This window comes from Amblyomma americanum, chromosome 1 (genome assembly GCF_052857255.1).
Source record: "Amblyomma americanum isolate KBUSLIRL-KWMA chromosome 1, ASM5285725v1, whole genome shotgun sequence".
Lineage (NCBI taxonomy): Eukaryota > Metazoa > Arthropoda > Arachnida > Ixodida > Ixodidae > Amblyomma > Amblyomma americanum.
Window position 1 is genome coordinate 528,847,747 of NC_135497.1, and position 24,192 is coordinate 528,871,938.

Consider the following 24,192-nt stretch of genomic DNA (forward strand, 5'->3'; position numbering starts at 1 on the left):
ACTCTTCTGATGCACAAATCTCCGCGCTTTCGCCATACGTATATCCTGGCCTAACAGAGCTAGGCCATCAGCAATTTTTCTGAACTGCCTTATACCTTGTCTCCCGTCCCTAATAAACGATTTCCGTTAAGTAGTTTGAAGTTGACTGGCACAGCCGGGAATGTTTCGCCGGGCAAGCGTGCGAATACACAAGTGCTATCTTGTACGATCACCGACCATCGTGCCATCATAGCTTTTCATCGACCGTGGCGATCATCTGAGAAGCCTTAACAGGCTCCTTCAAAGGTTAACTAGCACTTGAAGCGGCACTTGGAGTTCCTCTGCTGTTCGGTGCTTGTAAATCGAAGCGCGTTGATATGCTTGGGTATCGGGACCGAGGTCTTCACCGCATGACGATGAACTCTGCAGACGACGGAGGGAAGCCTTCAGGAGGGTTGGTAAACTTGAAGGTTTATTTACATATTTACGAGAGAAGCAGGGAGACCAAAATTCAGAGATGAAGTGCCGTGAAACCAGCCAAATCGCGGCTTAAATACAGTGGATATTCCCTAGGCACCTAGCTAGGGAAACCGGTAGCTGATCAAGCATCCAATGGGCAGACACACTCTTCATAGTCTCTTCCCTAACCCCTTGACCGCTCCGCCCCCACAAACACGTGCACAGGCGATAAGGAATCCTGGCGCCTTGAGGTCCTGGAATGCTGTTTCCGACCGGTTGAGCAGGTGCATAAGGTCGTTGGCTTAGCAGGCGGTGACCCCCTCCGTGGGAAAGAGGAGTCCTGGAATGCTGTTTCCGACGGGTTGATCATGTGCATAAGGTCGTTGGCTTTGTAGGCGGTGATTCCCTCCGTGGAAAGATGCGTCCTGGCGGCCCCGGGCATTCCAGAGGGTAAGATGAATCGGCCGTGTCCGCCCCCGCTTTGTCTTGCCGCGCAAGTGCAAGCGAGCGAGGCGGGTCCGGCGCCTTTGTTCGGGTCTTTCTGCCGGTCCACGTGAGGGCGCAGTTCGGGAGAAATACCGCATTCCATACTCCGGACAAAGGGATGAGAGGCCTGTTGTCACAGCTCACCGTCGCCAGGAGCCGTTCCTAATCCTCTTCTCAGGATGACAGCACCTTTGGTCAAACATAGTTCGATGGCGCCTGCCGGGCTCGTCTGTTCCCGCTGTCGGGGCCTCCGATCACAACAATCCGCCCGCCGCCAAGAAGATGCCACGAAGTGGTTGCAGCTGGTCGGTGCACCACGAATGGGCGTCAGAGTCCCAGTCGGCCTCGTAGTAGTCAGTCCACTTGACCTGCACAGCTGGCAAGGGTCCTCAACGGAGCATTAGCGATCCGATCTGAGCTCAGCCCCTACCTCCGGCTAGGCAGCACGCGGCCAGCCTCAGAACATTGCCAGGTCTTTAATACAGAGCAATATGGCTGCAAATTTTGGATGACTTAACCCTCGACAACAGCTCACGCCCGGAAGTCTGCTGAACCAAAACTAGTTCCTCTTTGTTTTTCCTTTTTTCGCAAAAGACATGCGTCTGAAATTTGGCAAGAAACTTTTTTTTTTTTTTCGGCAATGAGGTAGGTACGGAGAAGCAAGAAAAAAGAACAAAACAAAAACCAAAAATGATACGGTAGCTTTTCTCGAGCATTAGGGCATTTTACGCCAGATTATGCAGGAAAGCTACGACTGAGACCGTCGGCATTCCCGTTTTCCCGCCCTTTTCGGTAGCGGTAGCCCGACTGAGTCACTGGTAGAGGACCGACTACGTCCCCCACCAAACGACGGAAGGGTTCGCTAATTACGGGCACTAGCTTCATCGGAGCCTTCCTTAAATCCCCTGGCTTTCCGACACGCTGACAGGTCTCGCAGGACTTTACAAACTGCTTGACATCCCTGACGCAGCCAGGCCAGTAAAACTCCTGTAGAAGACTAGCTTTAGTTTTCTTCACTCCAAGGTGGCAAGACCAACCCCCACCATGGCACAATTTAAGGATGCCTGCGCGGTATTTCTGCGGCACCACGAGCTGATCGAACTGGACCCCCTTTGAGTCCTTGTACTCGGCGTTGCATCTGTTCCTGCCGCGAGCCTCTCCGCTCGTCTCAGAAGCATCGCCTCCTGGGTTTGCCCCTGCCTGACCCGTCGTGGGAGAGCCTTCGTTCTTCCTATGATTTACTTCAGCTGCAATCTCGCGAGCCTTCGCACGAGTGAGCTCCTGGATGGTTCGATCGCCGAAACTACGACCCTCTTCTTGGAGCATCTGCTCCGACCGATTTGAACAGAGGTACGGAAATTTTTCTGGCAGATTCGGTGATACCGCTGCCTCCGTTTCCAGAACGCCAAACGGGCCCTCTATTCTAACTCGTGCGATCGGCAAGCACGCGCTATTCTCTTCGGCCACCTGCCTAATCCCTGCACATTCCCCAGTAAAATCAGCTGCGTTCACGTACGTGGGGTGGATTAAGTCCATGGTGGCCGCGGAGTCCCTCAGAACCCGGCACGGTTTTCCATTAACCTGCATGTCTTTCAGGTATGGCTCTAGCAGGCGCATGTTCTCATCGCCCGCCTCCACCAAGGAGAGAACGATTTCCTGCTTCCTGCAAGCGTGGGCGAAGTGACCGGGCTCGTGACAACGGAAACACACTGGTTTCTTTCTGGCTTCAAAAGCCTTATCCCTCTCTTTTTCGGTCGCCCCCTTTGTGGGGTTGCTTGATTCTGCTTTGTGGCCCTCGTTCCACTCCCAGTTGCGGCTTGCTGCCCCTCCTGTCTGGATCCGTGGAAATTTTTTTTCTACTTTGGGGCTTACGGGGGCACGCGCACCCTCTGCTACGCGCTTGGCATAGAACTCTTCGGCCAGCTCTGCTGCACTTTCTAGGGTTTTATTTCCCGGCCTGTCCTGCACCCACACGCGCATTTCTTCCCTGAAAGAGCCAAAAAACTGCTCCAGGCAGATCACCTCTGTTACTTTATCGTGAGTTCCGTAAGCCTGTTCTGCCTTTAGCCATTCCTTCAGGTCTGCCTTAAGGTTATGCGCAAAATCCGGAAATGACTGATTAGGCTGTTTTCTGGCTTCCCTGAAGCGGCGCCGAAAGGCCTCTGTGGACAGGCGATACTTTTTTAGGAGTGCTGCCTTTACTTTAGTGTAGTCTGCCGCCTCTTCTTTTGCCAGACGAGCGAGTACTTGGGCCGCCTCACATGGAAGAATGGTCAGAAGTTTCTGCGGCCAAGACTCGGTCGGGAACTCGCAATTTTCACATGCCCGCTCAAAGTTCACGAGAAAGAGCCCTATGTCCTCTCCAAGTTTGTACGGTTGCAAGAGGTCCTTTATTTTTATTTTTGATGCTGCCTGGCTTGCCACTGTGTTCGGCACCTCTAGCCTAATGCGTTCTGCCTGTGCAGCCTGAGCTATCTGTAGATCGAGCCATTTTTTCTCGATCTCTCTTTCATGCTCTCTTTCCTGCTCTTCGCGCTTCCTTTCGTGCTCCCTTTCCTGCTCTTCGCGCTTCCTTTTTTCTTCATCCTCTCGCTTCTTTTGTTCCCTTTCCTTCTCCAACTCCTCCTTAATTAGCTCCCAACATTCTACTATGTCCTCCTCGTCCGCACCGAAATCCTCAATTGCCCTAATCAATTCAGGTTTTCTACAGATCGACCCACAATCAATGCCCAATTCCCCGCATACGAGAACTAGGTCTGGTTTGCGCAGCTTCTTCCAGTCCATGACTATTTAAGCAACGGCAAGTCTCTACTCACGTGGTCAGAGGAGCCCCGGCTGCCTCTTATGCCAACCTTCGATTATCTAGGCTAACAAATTTCCAAAGTTGTAAACCTGGCAATGTTCCAAGAGAAAGACCGCGCACTTAGCATACCAGAGTCAGGACCAGGCGCAGACCATCCCACCGCTCCCAACCAGTTGATATGCTTGGGTATCGGGACCGAGGTCTTCACCGCATGACGGTGAACTCTGCAGACGACGGAGGGAAGCCTTCAGGAGGGTTGGTAAACTTGAAGGTTTATTTACATATTTACGAGAGAAGCAGGGAGACCAAAATTCAGAGATGAAGTGCCGTGAAACCAGCCAAATCGCGGCTTAAATACAGTGGATATTCCCTAGGCACCTAGCTAGGGAAACAGGTAGCTGATCAAGCGTCCAATGGGCAGACACACTCTTCATAGTCTCTTCCCTAGCCCCGTGACCGCTCCGCCCCCACAAACACGTGCACAGGCGATAAGGAATCCTGGCGCCTTGAGGTCCTGGAATGCTGTTTTCCGACCGGTTGAGCAGGTGCATAAGGTCGTTGGCTTAGCAGGCGGTGACCCCCTCCGTGGGAAAGAGGAGTCCTGGAATGTGGTTTCCGATGGGTGGATCATGTGCATAAGGTCGTTGGCTTTGTAGGCGGTGATTCCCTCCGTGGAAAGATGCGTCCTGACGGCCCCGGGCATTCCAGAGGGTAAGATGAATCAGCCGTGTCCGCCCCCGCTTTGTCTGGCCGCGCAAGTGCAAGCGAGCGAGGCGGGTCCGGCGCCTTTGTTCGGGTCTTTCTGCCGGTCCACGTGAGGGCGCAGTTCGGGAGAAATACCGCATTCCATACTCCGGACGAAGGGATGAGAGGCCTGTCGTCACAGCTCACCGTCGCCAGGAGCCATTCCTAATCCTCTTCTCAGGACGACAGCACCTTTGGTCAAACATAGTTCGATGGCGCCTGCCGGGCTCGTCTGTTCCCGCTGTCGGGGCTTCCAATCACAACAGCGTCAAAAACAATACCACGGGGCACGCTAAGCTCATAGACGCGAAGTGCCATAAAAAATCGAAACTCTCCTGGCCGCCTGTGGCGCCGCCAAGCATTCGTTTTCTTTGCTTCCAACATTCAGGTTGTCTTTTGCCTGCCTTCCTTGTGTGACAAAAGTGCACTATTGGTTCTAAAACAAAACTTACTTCAATATTGATCTGCGCAACCTGCCTTTGTCAGCCTCAGAGATTCGCGAAACCAAGTAGGATGGAAAATTCCTCCAAGGTGGCGTCTCTTGTCCTATGGCGTCACCACGCTTGTACTTGCGAGATTGGCCTGTGGTGGCGATACCTGTATTATGGTTCTTGCTATTTTCTACCTTACAAGAGCTTTGTTTTCAGTAAGAGCGATGTTTTTGTGATCAGGAGCTGGTATTCTATCGATACAAGCCAACTTAAATTTCTCCTCAGTGTCCCTTTAACGTGCACTGACATCGCACAGTACGCGGGCCTCTAGAATATCGCCTCCATCGAAGTTCAGCTGCCGTGGCCGGGATCGAACCTGCGTCCTTCGGGCCAGCAGCCGAGCGCCATAACCACTCAGCCACCGTATGTTGAGTAATGTCTGACATGCGTATTGGTTGCGTTCACTAATGACGCTGCTGTCGATTGTTGTCATGGTTTGCATATTCACTTGTTTTGCTACAGGTCTGTACCAAGTGTACACCTGGGTTTCATAAGCCATCCTTTCCATGTTCAGTGGTGGGAACATGAACTAGTTGTGCCAAACTGTATCATTGCGTTAAGCCTGCTGCTTATTGCTACTAATGGGAGATTTCTGCTTGAATAGCACCAGCACTGCACCCAGATACAATTCTCACAACTCAAGAGTTCTAGGTCATGCCTTGTGGTGGACATTGGCGAAGCAAGGGCACTTGAGTCGTGCATTAATTTGCTCTGTAGGAGAAAAAGGCTGTGAAGGTGACCACCGGTGGCATCCAGTTCCACTTTGCTTTCACGGAGTTTTTCATCTGCTATTCTGATAGGGCACCCAACGGTGGGATGTGTGGCCATTGACTGCAGTTATAGTTAGCCATTCCCTTGTACCAAAGTGGGGTGTCCATCGGACAGCCAGGGAACGTACTAGCAAACGAAAAGAAGGCTGAAGACTGGACAAACAGGCTTGAAAGACAAGTACGCTGTGGTTCATCGTAGTTAGGGAGAGGAAAGGCCATACCATGCTGGGCTGCAGGAATATGTCAGATGGCCACTGGGGCCAGCTCCTTCAGGGAGGGCACAGGCATGTGGACTAGCAGGCTGCTAGCAGCACGTCACATCAGTCCAAGACTGCAGCCTCGGGTGAGCGCATTGAGTAGCTAAGCCTAGCCATATGTAAAAAAGGAAATAATTAGGGTGCGAAATAGCTTCACAAAACATTTCCTGTGCAGTAAATGTTGCGTGCTTGCCGGCTCCCACTGTCTTTTTGTAATGGAGGTTCACCGACCTCCATTACATTTACTTTCTCAGTTATTTTGGATTCCAGGTCCATTCCCTTAGGCTCTTGGCTTTATTTTAGACTATTCGGATGTTGTTGGGTTATGTAGGAAACGATGACTGGCGATCATTTCACGTTTCTTAACTAATGTTTACGTGAATCAATGAGCAATGCAGGCTTCTTTGGCGAGCGAGACCCCATCAAGTGTGACCCCACGGGTGTGTCCGAGGACATCCTACAGCACATTGGCATGGCATTCAGCTCACCCCCGCCGGGCAACTTCAAGATTCACCCGGGCCTGCGGCGTATCCTCAAGTCACGCCTGGAGATGGTCGAGCAGAAGACCATTGACTGGGCCCTGGGCGAGGCTATGGCCTTTGGCTCCCTGCTGAAGGAGGGCATCCATGTGCGTCTCAGCGGCCAGGACGTCGAGCGGGGAACCTTCAGGTACGAGTGTGTGAACATCATGCAAGGCTGGAGAATGAACGGGTAGGCAGCTCCGTTTTTGCCTTCATTGGTGGTGTGGTGGCTGCAACTAGCTGTGTAACCCCCAAAAGTTGCGGCTCATTTCTCGTGAGCAGTGATCTCGAAGGCTTTAGTAGCTTGCTGCATTAGCTCTTGTTGTTAAGGGGGGACACTGCAACGAATAGAGCCAATGTGGTCAATTTTTCTATTTCTCAATTTACTTATTTTTTCCTAATCCTCACGTGTTCATTGGTCTCTTGGCAAAAAATTATAGTGGAATATGCAGTACAAATTTCAAAAATTGCGTTATTTTGATGTGCAGTCATCGAAAATAGTGAACAAACCGCCTTTATGATGGTCTCGGTGCATCGGGGATTCTGCGGGTTTGTACGATGGAGCACCTTAATCTGTATTAAAGTGAGAAGGAGAGATTAGAGCTTCCTCTGATTGCAGTCCCGCATTCGTCTGATCAAACGCAAAAGAGTACCAGGTGGTAAATGAGGCCAATAAGGAAATAAACTTCAAAGTTGATTTTCTCAGTTTTCACTTTTTGTGCAATTGCTGTCGCTCATCTTTTCGGCATTTCATAAAAAACTGACAGTAGAATGATCCTGTTTTTTGCTCATGAATTCTGAGACTTTGAGGAGTGCAATAAAGTTCTCGGCTTTTCTATGTACATGTGCAAGAGTTTTTGAAAGTTAGGAGTTGGGTATGTTTGTAAGAAACATTTTCATGTAAATATGCATGCTGGAGTTCAACTTCTGTTTCCATAAGTACTGAGCATCTAAAAAAAAAGAATAGCTTTATTGCACAGAACAGGACTTTGTGAACATGCTTATATAAAAAAATTGGTCATTTTTTCTTTACTTACATAATGCCCACGGGATGACTTTAAGAATAGTGTTAATTGTAATTGCTCCACAACTGTATCAGCTAGCATAATATAAAATGAATTTCTGAAATTAGCATAAAAAGTTACATATCCGGTGTGGTTACATTTCATGCATTTCATGTGGTTGGCAACTGAACTTTTCCTCATTATTTGAAGTTCTCTTGTGGAAAAAAATTAGTCGAGCCCGCTTTTAACGAATGTGAGCGTCACGTGGCATCCGTTCGTTATCTCCCGAAGTTCGTAGTAAGTGGACCACAGCTTTAAGGGGCGACACAGGTCTCAGAATGGCGAAATATGGCCAAAAAATCGGTTTTGAGAAAAATGCATTTTCGAAATGTTTGTACCTTCAGGCACCTGCCCTCAAAATATTAACGCTCAATTCAATGGGAAATACGACAATCGATTTTCAAAACATCACGGGAGCCACGAAATGGCCCGAAACGGGCGAAATTTGTTCGAACAAATTTCCCACACGTGCCGCAGGCAAAGCATCTGGCCGATTGGCGCCATCTTGGGCTCGTTTTGAAGCTTGTTTCTTTGTGCGCATTTTGCTGCATGTAAAAATGGCGTCGGTCAATGAGAACGACCGCAGTAGCCGGTTTTCCGAAGGCCTTTTCTTGGCCGCTAATTGGCTGGAGGGCGCGCGCGCGAGGGGAGCCTCTCGTCCAAGGCTTACCATTAACCGACGCGACCGGCGCGCCATTTTTTTTTTTTATGCGCCGTCGTGGTTCCCGTTTCGCGCGTTTGTCTGCGTCTCTTTTTGCATAGTGCTTGCTTAGCAAAGTTTCTCGAGATCTGTTTTGCGGTTTCTTTTTCCTACGTCGCATACTTTGTCAGTACAATGTAACTGATGCCGGGAGACGTACGTTTGAAGAAGACGACTCGTAGTACGTACGGGAGAAAGCGTTGTCCGCCCAACGTGAAGCGCGGTTCGATGTCGGGACGTTTGACTGTGCCGGATGATTGTTAGCAGCCACAGCGAGCGTTGCCTGCCTCATCGTATGCCCTACGTTCGACTGTGCCGGATGAGGATTGTTCGGACCTCGGCTAGCGTCGCCCGTCCCAACGCCTGATCAATTTGCTCCAGAATCCAGGCTCGGTCCCAGCACATTTTGTCGACACGACACAGAGTTTTACACAGCGGAGGAGATTGCCGCGCGCACGGAACATGCAGACATGATCAAGCCCGGCATGGGTGCAAAGTCTGCAACGCAGCCTCAGCTATGATGCAGACTGCAACATCCTTCATCGCAGCCTTGAAAAGGACCAGAGAAGGCTGAAGGAAGCAACATTCTTTTTGAGCAATAATGCAGACAAAAAGGAAAGTCTCTCTAGGAGGCACAGTGGAGACAGGTCCCCAGACTTCAGCCCCGGACAGGTGTAGACTGGGACAGGTGCAAATCACTGTCATCATGGACGGGAACGGTTTAGTTACTAAGCCTTTACAGCCCTCATGCAAATAACTGGCAAGACACTAATAAAGCATTGCCACTGTCTTGGCTAGCTTTCAAGTTCACAAATTTTGCTGAATTCCTAATGGCATATGCCATCTTGACCTTGGGTTGTCTGTGATATCTTCAGTTTTAGTTGACATATTTAGAATCCGAAGACAGTTTTGGAAATGGGAAGAACATGTCATTTTTGATGGGAAATATCACAGTGAAACTACTGACTATTCATCTTATAACATACTATGGTCAAACTTCAAATGCATTTTTCTCAGTTTCATGTTTTTGGTCTATCTCCTCAGCCTTACGCAGGATTTTGATAACTTCATTTTCTCTCGCAAGAATAACCTTGGTACCATTTTCTTCAGAGAGAAATAAGGTACCCGATGACAATCTTATTTTTTTTGCTTAGGCCACGCATTAATAATAGCAATCTGCAATTAGTTTAACGAGTTGCAGTGTTAAATATTCACGACATAATATATCAGGATGACTTGCCTTTAGAGAAAAACGAAGAATGTCATCGGGTATGGGAAGTCTCCGGCTGTCAATTCATGCAATTAAAAGCAACAAAACTTTGAGAAAGTTCATTTAAACTGCATAAGAAATTACCAAATTACGCTCTAGAGTTTGTACGATAACTTTTGATCTGACTATCAGCTCAATTATGATTACATTTTTGGAATCAGAAGAGAAAAACGCATCTATGTGCACAATTTCATGACATTCTAGCCATAAATAAAGAAGTAAGGTTTAAGACCCTCGTCCCCCCTTAAAAGGGACAGCAAAGAATTCAGAGTCGCTTGTAAATGTTTTCAATGCTTAGAAATGATGCTAATGAGCATTCACACCAAGTATAAGTCTTCAGAATTGAGCTGGCAATTTAGTATAAATTGTTTAAAAACGTTTTTTAAAATTTGCAGGCCGATTGGTGTGCTCGTAGTGACCGATTTTGGAACTAAAATCGTGAAAGAAAGACGTCACCGTACCCATGACGCCACCAGGCCACCAGACGCTGTCATTCGCTGGAGCCACGGCAGCCACGATGTCACGGGCACACTTCTGGTAGCCGTGAAAATCGTCTGCTCGTGCCACCGCGCGACCTTCTCGGGCAAGCGCGGGCCAGGGCATTGCCTTCGCGCATATAGTTTCAATTTTCCTCTGGTGCCTCCTTCTGTCGGGAGTTCCGGAGCCACTCGCACGGCTCTTCGTGGGCACGCATAGGGCTCGATGCCCATCGCGGCCGTAAAAGCGAGCAGTCGCGCCTGGAGGTCCGTGTCCATTACTGCTAACTACAACAGATGACAAGCAAAGAAACCCGACGCGCGCCGCAATCCAGGAAGGCGAAGAGAGACCGGAGAGGTGCCGCCACGCCGCCGACGCTGCTGCTGGGGTGCTAGGAGCGACAACCAGAAGTTGCAAAGCGAACGTCATCTGATGACGTATTCAAAGGCGGGGCCCAGTCCCAGACCCGTTTTCTTTATTTTTGTCTGGTGCCCCGCGTGTACGAGTTGAGGGGGGGAGAGTAGGAGCGTAATTTTTAATCGTCTATATCTTCGTTGTTATTGATGCTAGCTTAAAAATTCTTGCGTTGGGGTGACGAGTGATGAAATGCCTATCTCTCATCTGCTTTATGTAATCTCAATTAATTTATTGCATAGTCCCTTTAAAGACAGTTGCTTGTCAAAACACAAAATTTTTTCTTTGCGAAGAAGTCCGTCACGGAGTCTGTATTTTCAGCACTGTACCGATGAGGAAGGTTTCCAGTTTATTTAAAGCAGAAGCGTGCTATCGCCGAGGCCCTTTGCATAGACAAGTTGTCTGAGGCACTCTATGTAGCTCATTGCTACAGGTGCGCTTATGGGTGCTGGCTCCGAAGTTTCATCCTCATCTGATTCCTTCATGTCACTCTCGTCCCGCACTTCAGAAACGATGCCCTCATCCGTGCATGGTTCCGCGGTGTCGGCGTTGTCATCGACAGAAAAAAATTAGGCAGTGGCTTAGCTCTGGTTAAGCCTGGATATACAAGCGAAAAGCTTCAGTTATGCTCGGTTTGATGTTATGGTTATGCTTTGTAGCTTAGCTGGTATTGGTACCACGTGGTCGTTGTAATGGCGAGTCTTGGGATTTTCCTCTTCTGACTCTCTTGTTTCCTCTTCCTCACTCGCTTTGCTGCTGCTGGCTGAAGATGCGGCCAAGACACGCTTTTCGGCCTCTTTCCGACGTCGTTTAGCAAGGCGTATTTCCTGTTGTTCATGCGTTTCGGCTGCATGTTTAGCTTTGGCTTTATCATTTTTTCGCTGTTGTGCAGCCAACTCCCAAGCGAGTACTTCTGGATCGGACGAATTTAGTTTCTCAGCTTTTCTGCGTAGTCTAGCAGCAGCCGCACTCCTTCCCTTCCATGTCGAGTGCGCACGCCTATTCTCTGGCAATCGCATTATATAGTCTCCTTGCGCATGCACATGACGCACGTGTGCAGTAGCGTGCGGCTTCGCCGAAAGGTCAGGCGACGGCAGCGGCAAGGAGCGACCACCTGCGCGTCGCGTGACGTCACTCGTTTTCGCGCATGCGCATAACTCACCAGTTCGGCTCATGCGAAGCTCGGCTCTGACCCGCGTAGTGAAGCTGTTCGCTTCAATAAAATCATTCCAACCAGTGTCATGACTCCCATGTCATAGTCGACGACGCACTGCCACAAATCGCCACCGGTCTGGTCATCTTCCGAAGCATCAGGCTCGGCATCAGACACAAAGGGGTCTGAGGCAGGTTATCTCGCGTCGCGGCGCCGAGTTTACGCCGTCCGTTCTCTGTAACCGATCAGGAGGGCTTAATGACATTCGTTATACGTGTGATTTTGTGACATTGAAATAATGTATATTTTGACGGTCGTGCAGGTCTCGTTCGTTATAAGTGAAGTTGTTCGTCTTAAGTGGGGCCATTATATTTGGGCTCGACTGTACCTTTTATTTTTTTTTCCTGCATTGCACCACTGATGGGCATGTTCCAAGCAAAAGTTTTCAATACCTAGGCTTCCTTGGTAGCAGTACATAAAGGGAAATAACTAGGGATATACGAATATCGAAATTTTTCAATACGAATCGAATACGAATATGGAAAAAAACTGCTAAAAAACATTGAATCGAACATCTGTTTAGGAACCGCTGTGGTGGCTCAGTGGTTAGGGCGCTCGGCTACTAATCCCAAGTACCCGGAGAGTACCCGCAACCCTGCGGCCAGTGCTGGTGTGCTGTGAGATGTCAGTGCATGTTAAAGATCCCTAGGTAGTCGAAATTATCTTTCTTCCTTTCTTCTTTTACTCCCTCCTTTATCCCTTCCCTTGCGGCAGGCATGGTTCAGGTCTCCAGGGAAATGTGAGACAGATACTGTGCATTTCCTTTCCCCAAAAACCAATTTTCATTTTTCTCCATCGCTCTGACCTTTAGGGGCCTTCAGGTGCTCAGGAGCTGCGCCCAAACAGATAAAAGGGGGGAACTTCAAAAGCAAAGGAAAGATGCATAACTGGCCCCTTGGGACAGTGGACACCTCAGGTGTGCATGCTGGCATTGTGGTGTTTCTGCACTGAAGCTATAGGCGGTTGACCTTCATTGTGCTCCTTGGTGTTGACCATTGAACTGCCACCTGCAAGGGTGGCAAGGGTGATGTGCCGCCTATCCAGCGTGCACACTCAAGGTTACAGACGCCAAGCTGCATCTAGTTGCCCGATACACCGCAGCTTTCGCTCTCTAACCGAGTTCAACAGTAGTTAAACCGCAGCTAATTTTTTGCTCCGCAGATTAAAACTCTTTGTCATGTCACCTTCTTGATTTGAACTTCAGAAATCTTATTCACGCTTGTTCCCCAACCCATTCTAGGAGGAAGAGAGCAAAGCCAAGGGATTTCTCCTCTCTGTCTTTCTATTTTCTCATTGTTTTGATCCACCACCCAGCTCAGCTGTGTAGGGCTCTAATGGCAGGGGCAGTAATGCCAATGGGCCATGTCTGGATGGAGGGGAAATGCAAAAGGAGCCCGTGTTCTGTGCTATGTCAGTGCATGTTAAAGACCCACAGGAAAATTGAAAATTGGTTTTTGAGGAAAGGAAGTAACTGTCTGGCATATCTCGGTGGACACCCAAAGGTGGCTGTAAGGGAAGGGATGAAGGTGGGAGCTAAAGAGGTGCATATTGGAGGTACAGTGAACTAGAACATACCCAGTGGCGTGACCGCCTCCGCCGGAGCGTGCCTTGAGCGGTAGAAAGTTGTGGTGGCGCTGCAGTCGACTGCACTTGAAAGTGCGTCAGCCTTCGGGCCGCTGTTCTGCTAGGATAAGCGCTTCGTGTGGCGTTTGATGTGGCTTCAGTTTACTACCACGGGGTGTCGGAAGAGTAGTCAGGGCCAGACGTTCTTGCATTTGCTTTTTGTTTCTTGCAGCTTCGTTTTACTCATGTCAAGGCTCCGATACTGTCGTGGGAACAAGTTGTAGTTGTGCTGTCAGGCCGGAAACGGGCACTGCATCGCATATCGGTTTTCCCGCGCGTGGTTGAGCTGGATACTTAGGCGTCGTACATATGGCTAACTTCTATCTGTGACTGATGGCGCACTCCGCATAAAATACGTGCCCAATTGCGCATGTGTCCTCACTTTTGAGTGTGTTCAATGACAAATTAAAAAAAAAGTACTTTCTAGGTTCAGCAATAATCATAGGCCTCAAAACGAAAAACGCATAAAAAAGGAAGCTTGTCGCAGGTGTAAGGCAATGGTGGTGTACTTAATTGTTTCCTTCATAGGACCATATTTGGCAAAAACTTTCAAATTCACTGCGTTATTTGCGCCGAGACGGCTTTTTACGAACGCAACGCGCTCGAATGCCCTATATTGAATGCATGCATTCCTGGTTTAATTGCTGGTGTAATTTTTTCCTTACTTCTTTTTTAGATCTTTGCTATCGGTATACACAAGTTATTTGAAGAATCATATCTACAATAATGAACAGCACAGTTGTCATATCCACCAGTGCACTTTTATTTACGCAGCATATGCTCACTTCATGTTGTAGTTAATCATTGTTAAACAGATTCAATACACTTTCATAGTCGACTTCGTTTTAAATGTTGGTGAGACTTCCTGCGTGCTGCATCCCGGGCCTTATTTAGGCCTTTGATATAAAAGCGCATTCGCGTAACTACATAAAATCGAATCATACTTGCTGTTAGTGTTTTCCTGTGTTCATCGCATCCGATAGCTGCCATCTCTTTGGTATGTAAGACAGCCAGTATATCCATGTTGCTGTCTTGGTGGAGCATGTTAGAGCTAAAACACCCTGTAAATATGTCCTCAAGGTCAGTAATAAACTTGAAAAGTTTCACGGAGGGATACAATAGGCCACCGAAGTCACGGTCACTTGTGAACTGTGCTGCATCCAAGTTCCTCCCTTCTGAAGCAGGGAGCAGAAGCTCGTTCGTGCAGTCAAGGCACTTCAACTTTAAAACGCACTTCCTTGCCACATAACCAGCCACATAATAGATGAGTCTTGAGTCAGTTTTTTGTAGGTTATAATCGTGGCTTTGTACAGGCATATCATTGATTGCAGATTCTGCTCCTGCCAGATCTCCATTGCTGAGCAGCACATCAACCAACTGCTGTTTATGGAAACCTTCTCGTTGGTCCTGTACCGTCAAGAGGGAATTCCATACTTCACTAGCTACATTTGCACCAGGAATGCTCCTGGCCAGATTATAATAGCTCAAGCAGTTAACTGTGGTCAGGAAATGCTGAAGGGTTGGATGCGCATGGCAACCTGATGATTGCCTCACGGTGCCGAACAAGTTTTCAATTTTGTCTTGGCTAAGACGAGATGTCATGATATAAGTGTATCCTACTTCGGAACTAAGATATTTCAGAAGCTCTAAAGTGCTGTTGATCGACACTCTGAGGCCTTCCGCTGTTGAGGAATTTAAAAAGAGTTTTGTGTCTGCATGTTTCTCCCACTGGTTTAAGAAATTAAAAAATGCTCAAGCTCTCGTAATTTCGGCGAATTTGGCTTCAGGGCTTCGGCAGGGAAGTGTGACGTCATGATTTCAATCAGTGACTGCATTCTCCTGCACAAGAAAACAAATAGAAAACATAAATAAAAATCAAGAAAACAGTTTCCAGCGAAAATACCATTAGACTGAAAACTTAAGGATGGAAATCATAGCAATAAATTTAAGTTTCAAAGACACCTTCGAAGCATCAGTTCATATATAGGTATATTTTATAAAAATTCAAAGTACAAACCTGAAAAATTTTTGTGTTGCATCAATTTTTCCACAGTTGGTTTATACTTGTGCCTTGAAGAGCTGAAGGCCTCTCAATGACTCGGAACTGAACAAATGAAAAGCATAGGTGACTCTCATTTTTTCAAAGTTGTTTGGCTCAAGGTGTGTCCTAGTTAGCCGAGGCATTGCCTTAATGGTGACATTATTGGAGTCAAGCTCGAAAGCTTTCCGATGTGGCTCCAGTGATACCTGAAGTAAAAGCACATACTTAGTAGTTATTAAAGAACTTGCATATAATATGCAACTGGTAAAAATGCACAAAATGCTCTTCTCTAATGCAGAAGTATGCATACCATTCCATCTGGTGTGTTGAAGCTTGCTTGTAACAGTCTATTGCGAATATTTTTCGCCAAATGAGGAAAATAGGAGAAAAAATGGAGGAATCTTGTATCATCCACTGGATGCGTCCTTTTTCCCGATATTTGCTGTGAATTTCCTTTTATCCCCATTATTTTCCACATCTTGCGGTTCCAGGGTGCCGCATCACAAGTTATGTAATCAACAAATAATCCTGCTTATTCTGCTAGCATGACAGCTTCGAGAATGATTTTTGACAATAAATGTCCTTTCACATTGGTGTTTGTCGCAAATGTGCCCAAGATCTGGGTCCACCTTCCAGTTAGAGGCACAAACATCACCATGAGGCCATGATTGGAAAGGACATGCTTTTCTCCTTTTGGTGTGTAGGGCCCGAGATCGACGAAACCAGCAAGTTTACCCGCTGTGTCAACAGAGAGATGCTCCGAGAGTTTCATCGCGTCAATTACTGAGCCCCCATGGCACTTGAAGGTGCCCATCCCTGATGTCTTTTGTTTTAATGTTTCAAGCATCTTTTCATTAAATCCAAAGCTACCCATGTAGTTTGACGTGTACTTCCGTATTGTCGTCTTTCCTGGAAGTACTAAAATGTTTTGTCTCCGAATGTAATCGTAGAGCTTTGGCCTATGCATTTTTAGCAGAATACATTCGAACATCCATTCCTTGAAAACATTGCCTTACAGCTAGTTACTGCTTTGGAGACAAGTGTTTTAACCTGTCTTGCAGAATTTTCTCGCTTGTGGCTGCAGTTTCATTTTTCATCCTTGAATTGCATTCGCTCAAGGTCTCAACTTTGGATTTTAGCCTCTTGATCTTCATATTTGCAGCTCGGAGTCGGCAGGATGTCTTGCAACTAGGCTTGGCAACCTTTTTCTGCAGGCGACATTTTCTTGCTTGCAGAGATTTACGTAGGTATTTGCAACGTAAGCAAGGTTGCCCTGGAAAAAGACAATGTCATTTTTAAGGTAGGAATCAAAACACTTCACAGACGTAAATGCTATGTATTACAAGAGCCTAATCGAACACTTTCGGATCCTTCTCACAATCAACGTGCGCGCGCGCATGCACGCACGCATGCACTCCCCATACGAGCGCAGACACAAACACATGCACGCACACGCACACACTCTCTCTCTCTCTTGTGAAATGGAATAAAATAGATGGTGACTGCTGCCAGCGAGACTGGGATTTTTTTAAAGCTATTCCAGCTAGACGCAACGCGGAATTATTCTTTACAATTAGATACCTTGACGCATGCACTATAAATGACAAATTGCCTTAAAATTTCACTGAACCTGTTAAAGTCATGTCACAAACTAAGTTGAGCGGTGCTAATTTGACGGCAAGTTAATTCGTTCATGTTTGAGGGTGGAAAATTTTTATCGCAGTAGAGAACACAGTGCCTTCTGTATACAGGTCGAGACAAGCGCTGTGTTGCGCTAAAAACAATTTTTCTCCCTCAAATTAAACTTTAGCAGAACAATTGCGTTCAGCTTGTGCTCACCTTCTTTTGGTGCTTTCCCAATGCAGTTCACGCTGAAGTAGATGCCTCCATATTAGTTTCCGTTTGTGCAAAAAGACCTTTCGTCAATTCGAACGATACCGATGACACTTCTGCTGCTCCGCAACAAATCGGAATGCTAGCTGCCCTCCTTAGGACACCTTCAGCTTGTTGAAATGACACAATATTACTCTCTTCTACTAGCTTGCCCAATAGATGCACCTTGCACGTCACGGTGCTTTTGGCCTCAGTGTCGAAAAACACTGCTCTTGTGACAGTAATTTCATTCGTTGCAGCATTTAGTGCACAGCACACGTAGCACACTCCGCTAAATCCAGGGAACTCATGCAGCGGCCAAGATTTCGAAGGAGGTGTGAGTCCACGCAGGTCGGCGACATTAACAACTTTGTCCGTTGCGGCAACACCTTCGCATTCTTCGTTGCCCACTGCAACGTCCGCACCATGATCTCTCTCTTGATCGCGGTCCGAGCGGAAAACTTTGCATCTGGTATCGCATGGCTCCTCTTGCTGCCGTCTTTTTGTCTGGAGCCTTGGAGTCTGGGTTGTCTTGCTCAAATAGGTGGGCAAGTTCGGGAGCAGGGTTGGAATTGCATTAGGGGCGAGCTTTGCAGTCCTCCTCGGGTATCTGACTTCCTTTCCATCTATAACGTGGACATAATCCCTCAAAATGAGGTGTGGCTCAAAGTGGAGTTCGCAAACTGCACAATTGGGGCCAAGCGGCCTGTCAAGCCTGCGCTCTCTCTTTCCCGAGGAGGCATGGCTTGCAAAGCGCTCGCCTCGCCTCCATTGTGCGAAAGGAGATGCCAGGGTCTTTGGGGAAAGCGCAACTTCCCGGGGCATGGTGCGGCGGCGAAATTGGAGTTCGATATACTTCGCAACTGTCCTATACTTTTACATAGCATTTTCAAAGGGATAAACTTTGTGTTCGATATAGCCAATAATTCGAAATATGCGGGTTCGATATATCCAGGTTCGACTGTAAACACCACGATGCGTAGGTTTACACTTTCAAGGCAAACAGAAAGGTAGACAGCTTTATCGGGATTGTGTATGGGCATAGACCATGAGCTCAGGTCTAACTCTGCTGAGTGCAGTTAGTCACTGTGCTGTCAGTCACTATGTTGTCAGCTTGAGTGTATGCCTGACAAGGGCATGGGGGAAAATTCTTCCTACACCAACATAGGTAAGTGGCCCAGAGCAGAAGCTGCTCAAGTCTGCAGGGAGCTGCGTAGATCATAACTGATGTGTCCACTCTCATCGCTGGCTGCCCGACAGAGGTGGCAATCCCAGCACAGCATAATCCATGTTAACGCATTTTTCCCAGACACCATAGCTGCTCTTTGCGGAAATAATGGCCACTGTGCTCATCAGCCTAACCGTTTGTGACAGCAGCAGTTCATCAAGTTGTTATCGATTGATCAGCATTTGCTCTGCACTGACTCTATTTGTATTCAGTGTCGTGAAGGCATTAGGACGTTCTCCATGTGGTTTTGCAGCCATCGACATCACGTGCTGCATCATCAGACCATCGACAAGACAACCTACCGACCCCTTTGTCACCTGTGGCCTGACCAAGCACCCTACACGGTCTGCAACAGCTCCCTGTCTGAGTACGGTGTGCTTGGTATGGCATCCCCCTTTTCTCTTTACCTTGTTTCTCATGAACTTCTTGCTTCCCAGCTCACAGCAACTCAGTGGTAAGGAACAGCTCGTATGACAAGATTTAGTTTTGTAACTCAGTTCTTGGCGTGAGGCTTGGCTCGCCACACCATTTGTTTGATGTTGCTCACGTATGCGATAAAACGTCAATAATTCTAAGTCAGTTTGTACAAAATGGCATACAGTTTTCTGTGGTTGAAAAATTTGTAGTGCAAATGACATGCAATAATTTGTGGACATTGGTTCCAGCTTTTGAGGTTTGCAACATGGATGAATGTCACATCATCACATCATCCTCAGTGTTTCATTCTAAGTGGCCACTTCACTTTCCTCTGTTTCTTTTTCTGTGTCTCTTAGCAGCCTGTGGCACAAACACTCCCACCTGCCACATTTCTTTTTGTCTCCTCTCTGGCCATGGAAAATGTAGGAGTACAAAGCTTGCCAAAGTTGAGTGCAAATTGTGGTGGCTTCAGCCTGCACAAAAACATGAACCTAGGGACCACAAGACTGCAGTATCGGGGAGTCGCACATTAATGGCAGCTTCTAATAATGAATTGCACTGGAATAAAGGTGCCAAGCTTATGTACTAATATTTTGCAAGTGCTAACTTGCATTTTTCTTCCTTGTGGACAGTTTGAAAACCCATCTAATTCAACTAGGTACAGTCAAACCCCGCTGCAAAGAACGCCGCGACAGCGAAATTTCCGCTACAACAAAGTATTTTCGGTTCCTCGTCAGCATACCATACGAGGCAGTGCAATTATTTTCCCTCACAACAAGCAATTTTCGGAGTGAGGTTCCGCTGCAACAAAATTTTTCCGAGTAAGCGGGCGATTATTTTTTTTGCGCGACCACGCATGCCCATATCTCCTTAGATTTCACCTAAACGGCTGCTGAAGCAGTTTGCACCTTCAATAGCGCGGCTGACATTTCGTGGAGAATTGGAATTAATGTGCAGTCATGTACGCATAAAGATACGGTGCGGCTCACGACTGTCTGCGATGGTTTTGCTGATGGCCTGGACTCCGTGCTTGTGACCCGCGGTCGTTGGTGCACAGTGGCTTTCGACTTTTTCGCTTGCTTCACTAACGAAGGCGTAACGGAAATGAGTTCTACAGTACTCATTTCAGTGCGCAGTAATTGTGCCAACGGAAATTGGTGAAAACTGGCGGCTAGTTCTAGAGCGTTTTTCAAGGCTCCTTTGCGGAGCACGTTAGGCGTCGGGCCTAGCGACACCGAGCAAGCGGCGTGCAATGATCCACTGCCGCCCGGCCAGCGCGCCGGTTGGCAGCACGTGTTTGCAAGAAGCCTGACACTGGCTAGGCCACTCTAATCTCAGTTTTTCATCTCAGGCGAGCATCGTGATAGTGTTTTTTTTCCCCATCTGGTGCACTCTGGCACTGACCGAATACAGCCACTGCGAGTGTCGGTGGTTCTTGGCAGATGTCTCAACAGAACGTCACTCCGCTGGTATGTTCGTACCGCGCATCGGGTCAGCATTTATGCTTGCACTTAATATCTTGTCCTTGTCTTTGGCAGTTGTCGAAATGGTCCACTTTGACAGACCGTATTTCTTCACCAAATTAGAGTTCTTCGCTCCTTGACCAAGTTCAATAATAGCTTTCTTTGTTGCGACGTTGACAGCTTTTCTTTTCGCATTCGATGTTGGACCCGAAGCACAGTCTGCCATCACACTCGGTGGATTTGCAGCCCTCGCAATCTTATGACGAATGCATCCGATTGTCCGGAAAACTCCAAGGATGCAGCGACGAGAGTAGCGTGAACCACGTGCACCGAGAGCGTAACAACTGTACAAAGGAGCAATGCGTCAACTGCGCACTGCCCACTCACGGTAGCAGCACACAAGGCGAAGCGCTGATTGGGGAATCGACACATGCCACGTGATCATCTGGGCAATCTAGCCATACCACGTGACAACGCCACGCGCGTCAGCGCATGGTAGGCCTGCGTTGTTCGTTATATCTGAGATGCAGTGCCATTGCCGTAATACATATTGTGACGGTTACTCCATCCTTGTTCGTAATAACCGAGCGTTCGTTATAACTGCGGCCATTATAAGTGGGCTCGACTGTAGTTGAAGTGCATTTCAGCGGAATCCCTGTGCCGTCTTGTTTGTGTCCCCTGGATGCAGCATGCTGACTGTTCTCTGACGCACTTGTGGGCATTGTTTTAATGCAGTAGCTTTAAAGCTCCTGATGTGCAAAAAAATCCAAAAGAGGAGGTGGCCCCATGCCACCTAGGTCGTGTGACCTTGTAATGCCATCACAACCAGCCCACAGGATTGTGAGCAAAGTCTCCACCATGGCAGGTATAAGATAAATTAATGATTGGTTGTGAGAGGTTGCTCTGGTAGTCACAAGCCCCACCGGTGGTTGTGTCTCTGGGGTAGTGGCACATCACTTAACCACTGCGCCAATAATGGTATGATGACCCCCAGTGATCTATGAATGTGAAGAATGACCAATTCCACATACAAGGCCGTGTAGGAAGAGCCTAGCTGACACAAAGAGGACCCCAGGCCGTTGAACGGAGCCAGAGCAGAGCTTGCTTCTCCGTGCAGGCTTTGAGCTAGGATTCTCAATGACCAACCCCAATGCGCTGGTAATGTGGGAAGCACAGTTTGGGGACTTCATGAACACGGCCCAGTGCATCATCGACCAGTTCATCAGTAGTGGCCAGGCCAAGTGGGTCCGGCAAAGTGGCCTCGTCATGCTCCTGCCCCACGGCATGGAGGGCATGGTAAGCTGCACTCCTCATCTCTCTCTCTCTCTCTCGCCACTTTCCATCTTGTGCATGCAAGGTGCCCTTTCATAATTTCAAATTACAAAATTTAAAGGCCCCTGTCCCCCAATTAACAAGTGGGACAGCCAGGGCCTTAGGGATTGAAAAAGCTTGAAAAAAAATGTGGCATTTTTAAAATGTCCAGCCTATCTTCTATTTGTCTATGAAGTTTTTGTTTGATCAAATTTTAGCTGAAGAGCGATAATTTTTGTTGCAGCATTAGGTTGATCATTAACCAGTCCTATGAACACTGAACTTCAGTGAGCTGCAAAATGATTAATATTGGCCTAATGTTAAGAGTACTTTTAACATTACAATCCTTATACTGTCACACATTAATGATAGTTTTATGATGTTTTTTATTGCCTGTTGTCTCTGCAAGCAAAGGAATATAAATGTGTAATATCATAGGGAAAAAGCGATTAAATATTTTGAATCAGCTTGACAAACTGAATAAGACTGAACAGTTTCATTACGTTTGGCCCCCAAATAAAAAAAGGTCTAAGATTGCACATTATCGGTTGGTATCGCTGGCCGTTAGTAAAACAGGGACAGAGTGCCGAACACGCAGGCAGCTGTTTCACAGGTGCACATGGTGTTGTCAAGGGAATCGTTAACGTTGCCCGCTTCATAAAAGGAACAACTACAGCTGTATGATCTGTTTAAAAAGAGGCTGTTCCACAATTTGTAGGGCTGGCAATGTTGTCCTTAGATCAAAGCTAGTGTTTGAAATGTGCTTACTGGCCCTACTGTCAAGTTGCACTGGTACTGCAACAAAAATTGTACGATTGCATTGCTTGTGTACTGCAAAAGCAGGGTCTGTGATGCTGTTTGCTTGAGGTAAATTTTACCTAATGGGCTTGGTACTAAGAACGTCTGGAGAGCAGTGCTTTTAAAAATATCTGTGCATGCCCTATTAGGTCTGGCGCTGCATGTTTATCTTTGAGTTAGCAGTAGGGCTTCTCTGACGTAGCTTAACTGTACTCCATTTCATACATAGCAGTCAACACTGTGCAGGCTGTAGAAGTAGCGTGGCTGCAAGACCACATTACTTCGCCAAGTATCATTCGTTCTTCTCAAAGGCTCGGTGAGTGGACAAAATAGTGAGTGGCATAAAAATAAGCGCTAGCATTGGGAGTCATGATCTAAGCTGAGTCGTACTCAGTATTAAAAACCTCCATGTAATGACTTACTACCCGTTTTGTGTTGTGCCGACACGCTTGAACAGAGAATTTCACACCATGAAGAAAAGAGCAGCTCAGACTCGCCCCGGCACTCACGACAGTGGCGCGGTCCTCCAATTGTTGTGAACCGGTGTGTGCGGGACAACATGTACTCATGTGACAAGTGCACAAGATACTGTTGTTTGTGAATGTTGCGATGTTTCACTGCAAGTTTAGATGGACAAGAAATTCTTAGCTTCTCCACGTTTAGGAGGTTTGAATAGTTTAAATAGTGAAAGCACAATGCCAATCGAATCGATTAGCAAATACTATTTGAAAACTATTCAAAGTTTTTAATATTCGCACAGCAATAGTATAAATGCTTAACACACGACAGGGGATGAATAATCCGGATCCTCGTGCCCTTTCAAATTCAGCAGACTCTTCAGCTTCCCTCTAAACGGATATTTTAGTTTTACGTAGAGTCTATGGGAACCATCCAAATGCTCTCACCATGTTCATCTTATCGAAGAATTCATCTTAAGTGAATTTATACTGTATAGCCTACTATATAGTAAAAATATTGTCTTCCTTTCTAAATGTGCAAGTTTTGGTGAATTATTTAGGCAGTTAGTGTTTCCAGAGCACTGCAGGGCTTGCTTCCTAAAATGGTCATTTTATGTCATTAACAGTTTGTCACAGAGTCAATACAGAGTCAATAACGGTGTGTCAAACTACCATGTCACCATCAGAGCATGATTTTTAGTGATGGCAAATGAAAAGATGTGGGCCTGTCGTTTTTGGTGTTTAACTTAGGGACGGCAAAGGAAAAGTAAAAGAAAGCAGCTAAGCTGGCTGTTACCTCATGATTGATGCACAGCTCAGCTATGTGTCACGGTTTGAGAAAGAAGCAATTTCAGAATGGCAGATTGGTCTTCGTTTTAATTTTTTGCCAGCGTGCAGTTTTAGACACTTTCGTTCTCAGGATTCAAATATAATGCAGGCAGACCATATTGTTCACTTTTGTTGTAATGTGAATGGAATGCACAATAAATCTTTACAGGGTCCGGAGCACTCCAGCGGTAGGCCTGAACGTTTCCTCCAGCTCTGCAGTGAAGAGTCCGATGTGTTTCCTGTAAGTACTTACTGTGTTCTTTCTTTCTTTTTTTTCAAAATTAAGGTCTCAAGAAGGGGCTGCGCAAATTATGCAGAGCAATATGTAGACAGTTAAACCTGGATACAAAGAAGCTGCAAAAACAGTTTGCGATTTTTTTAGAGCGCACCGTTGCGCCGTCACCACTATACTGGCCGCGGAGGCGCCTGCTTCTTCCCGCTCTCGGTTAACTGTATTAGTGCCATGTGGTGCAACATTACAAAAGTGAAAGCAGCGGAGACTGCT

The 24,192-nt window shown here is 47.2% G+C and overlaps 1 protein-coding gene and 1 pseudogene across 1 annotated transcript in view; one reads left to right on the plus strand and one right to left on the minus strand.

The window, feature by feature from the left end:
• Positions 1 to 24,192, plus strand: part of Ogdh (oxoglutarate dehydrogenase Nc73EF) — a 147,757-nt gene that overhangs the window by 85,405 nt on the left and 38,160 nt on the right. The window contains exons 14-17 of the mRNA XM_077650983.1: positions 6,388 to 6,658; positions 18,666 to 18,793; positions 21,410 to 21,588; positions 23,857 to 23,928. Of these exons, the coding sequence (XP_077507109.1) occupies positions 6,388 to 6,658; positions 18,666 to 18,793; positions 21,410 to 21,588; positions 23,857 to 23,928 (650 nt within the window). The remainder of the gene's footprint in view (positions 1 to 6,387; positions 6,659 to 18,665; positions 18,794 to 21,409; positions 21,589 to 23,856; positions 23,929 to 24,192) is intronic.
• On the minus strand, positions 15,485 to 16,324 carry LOC144116266 (uncharacterized; annotated as a pseudogene).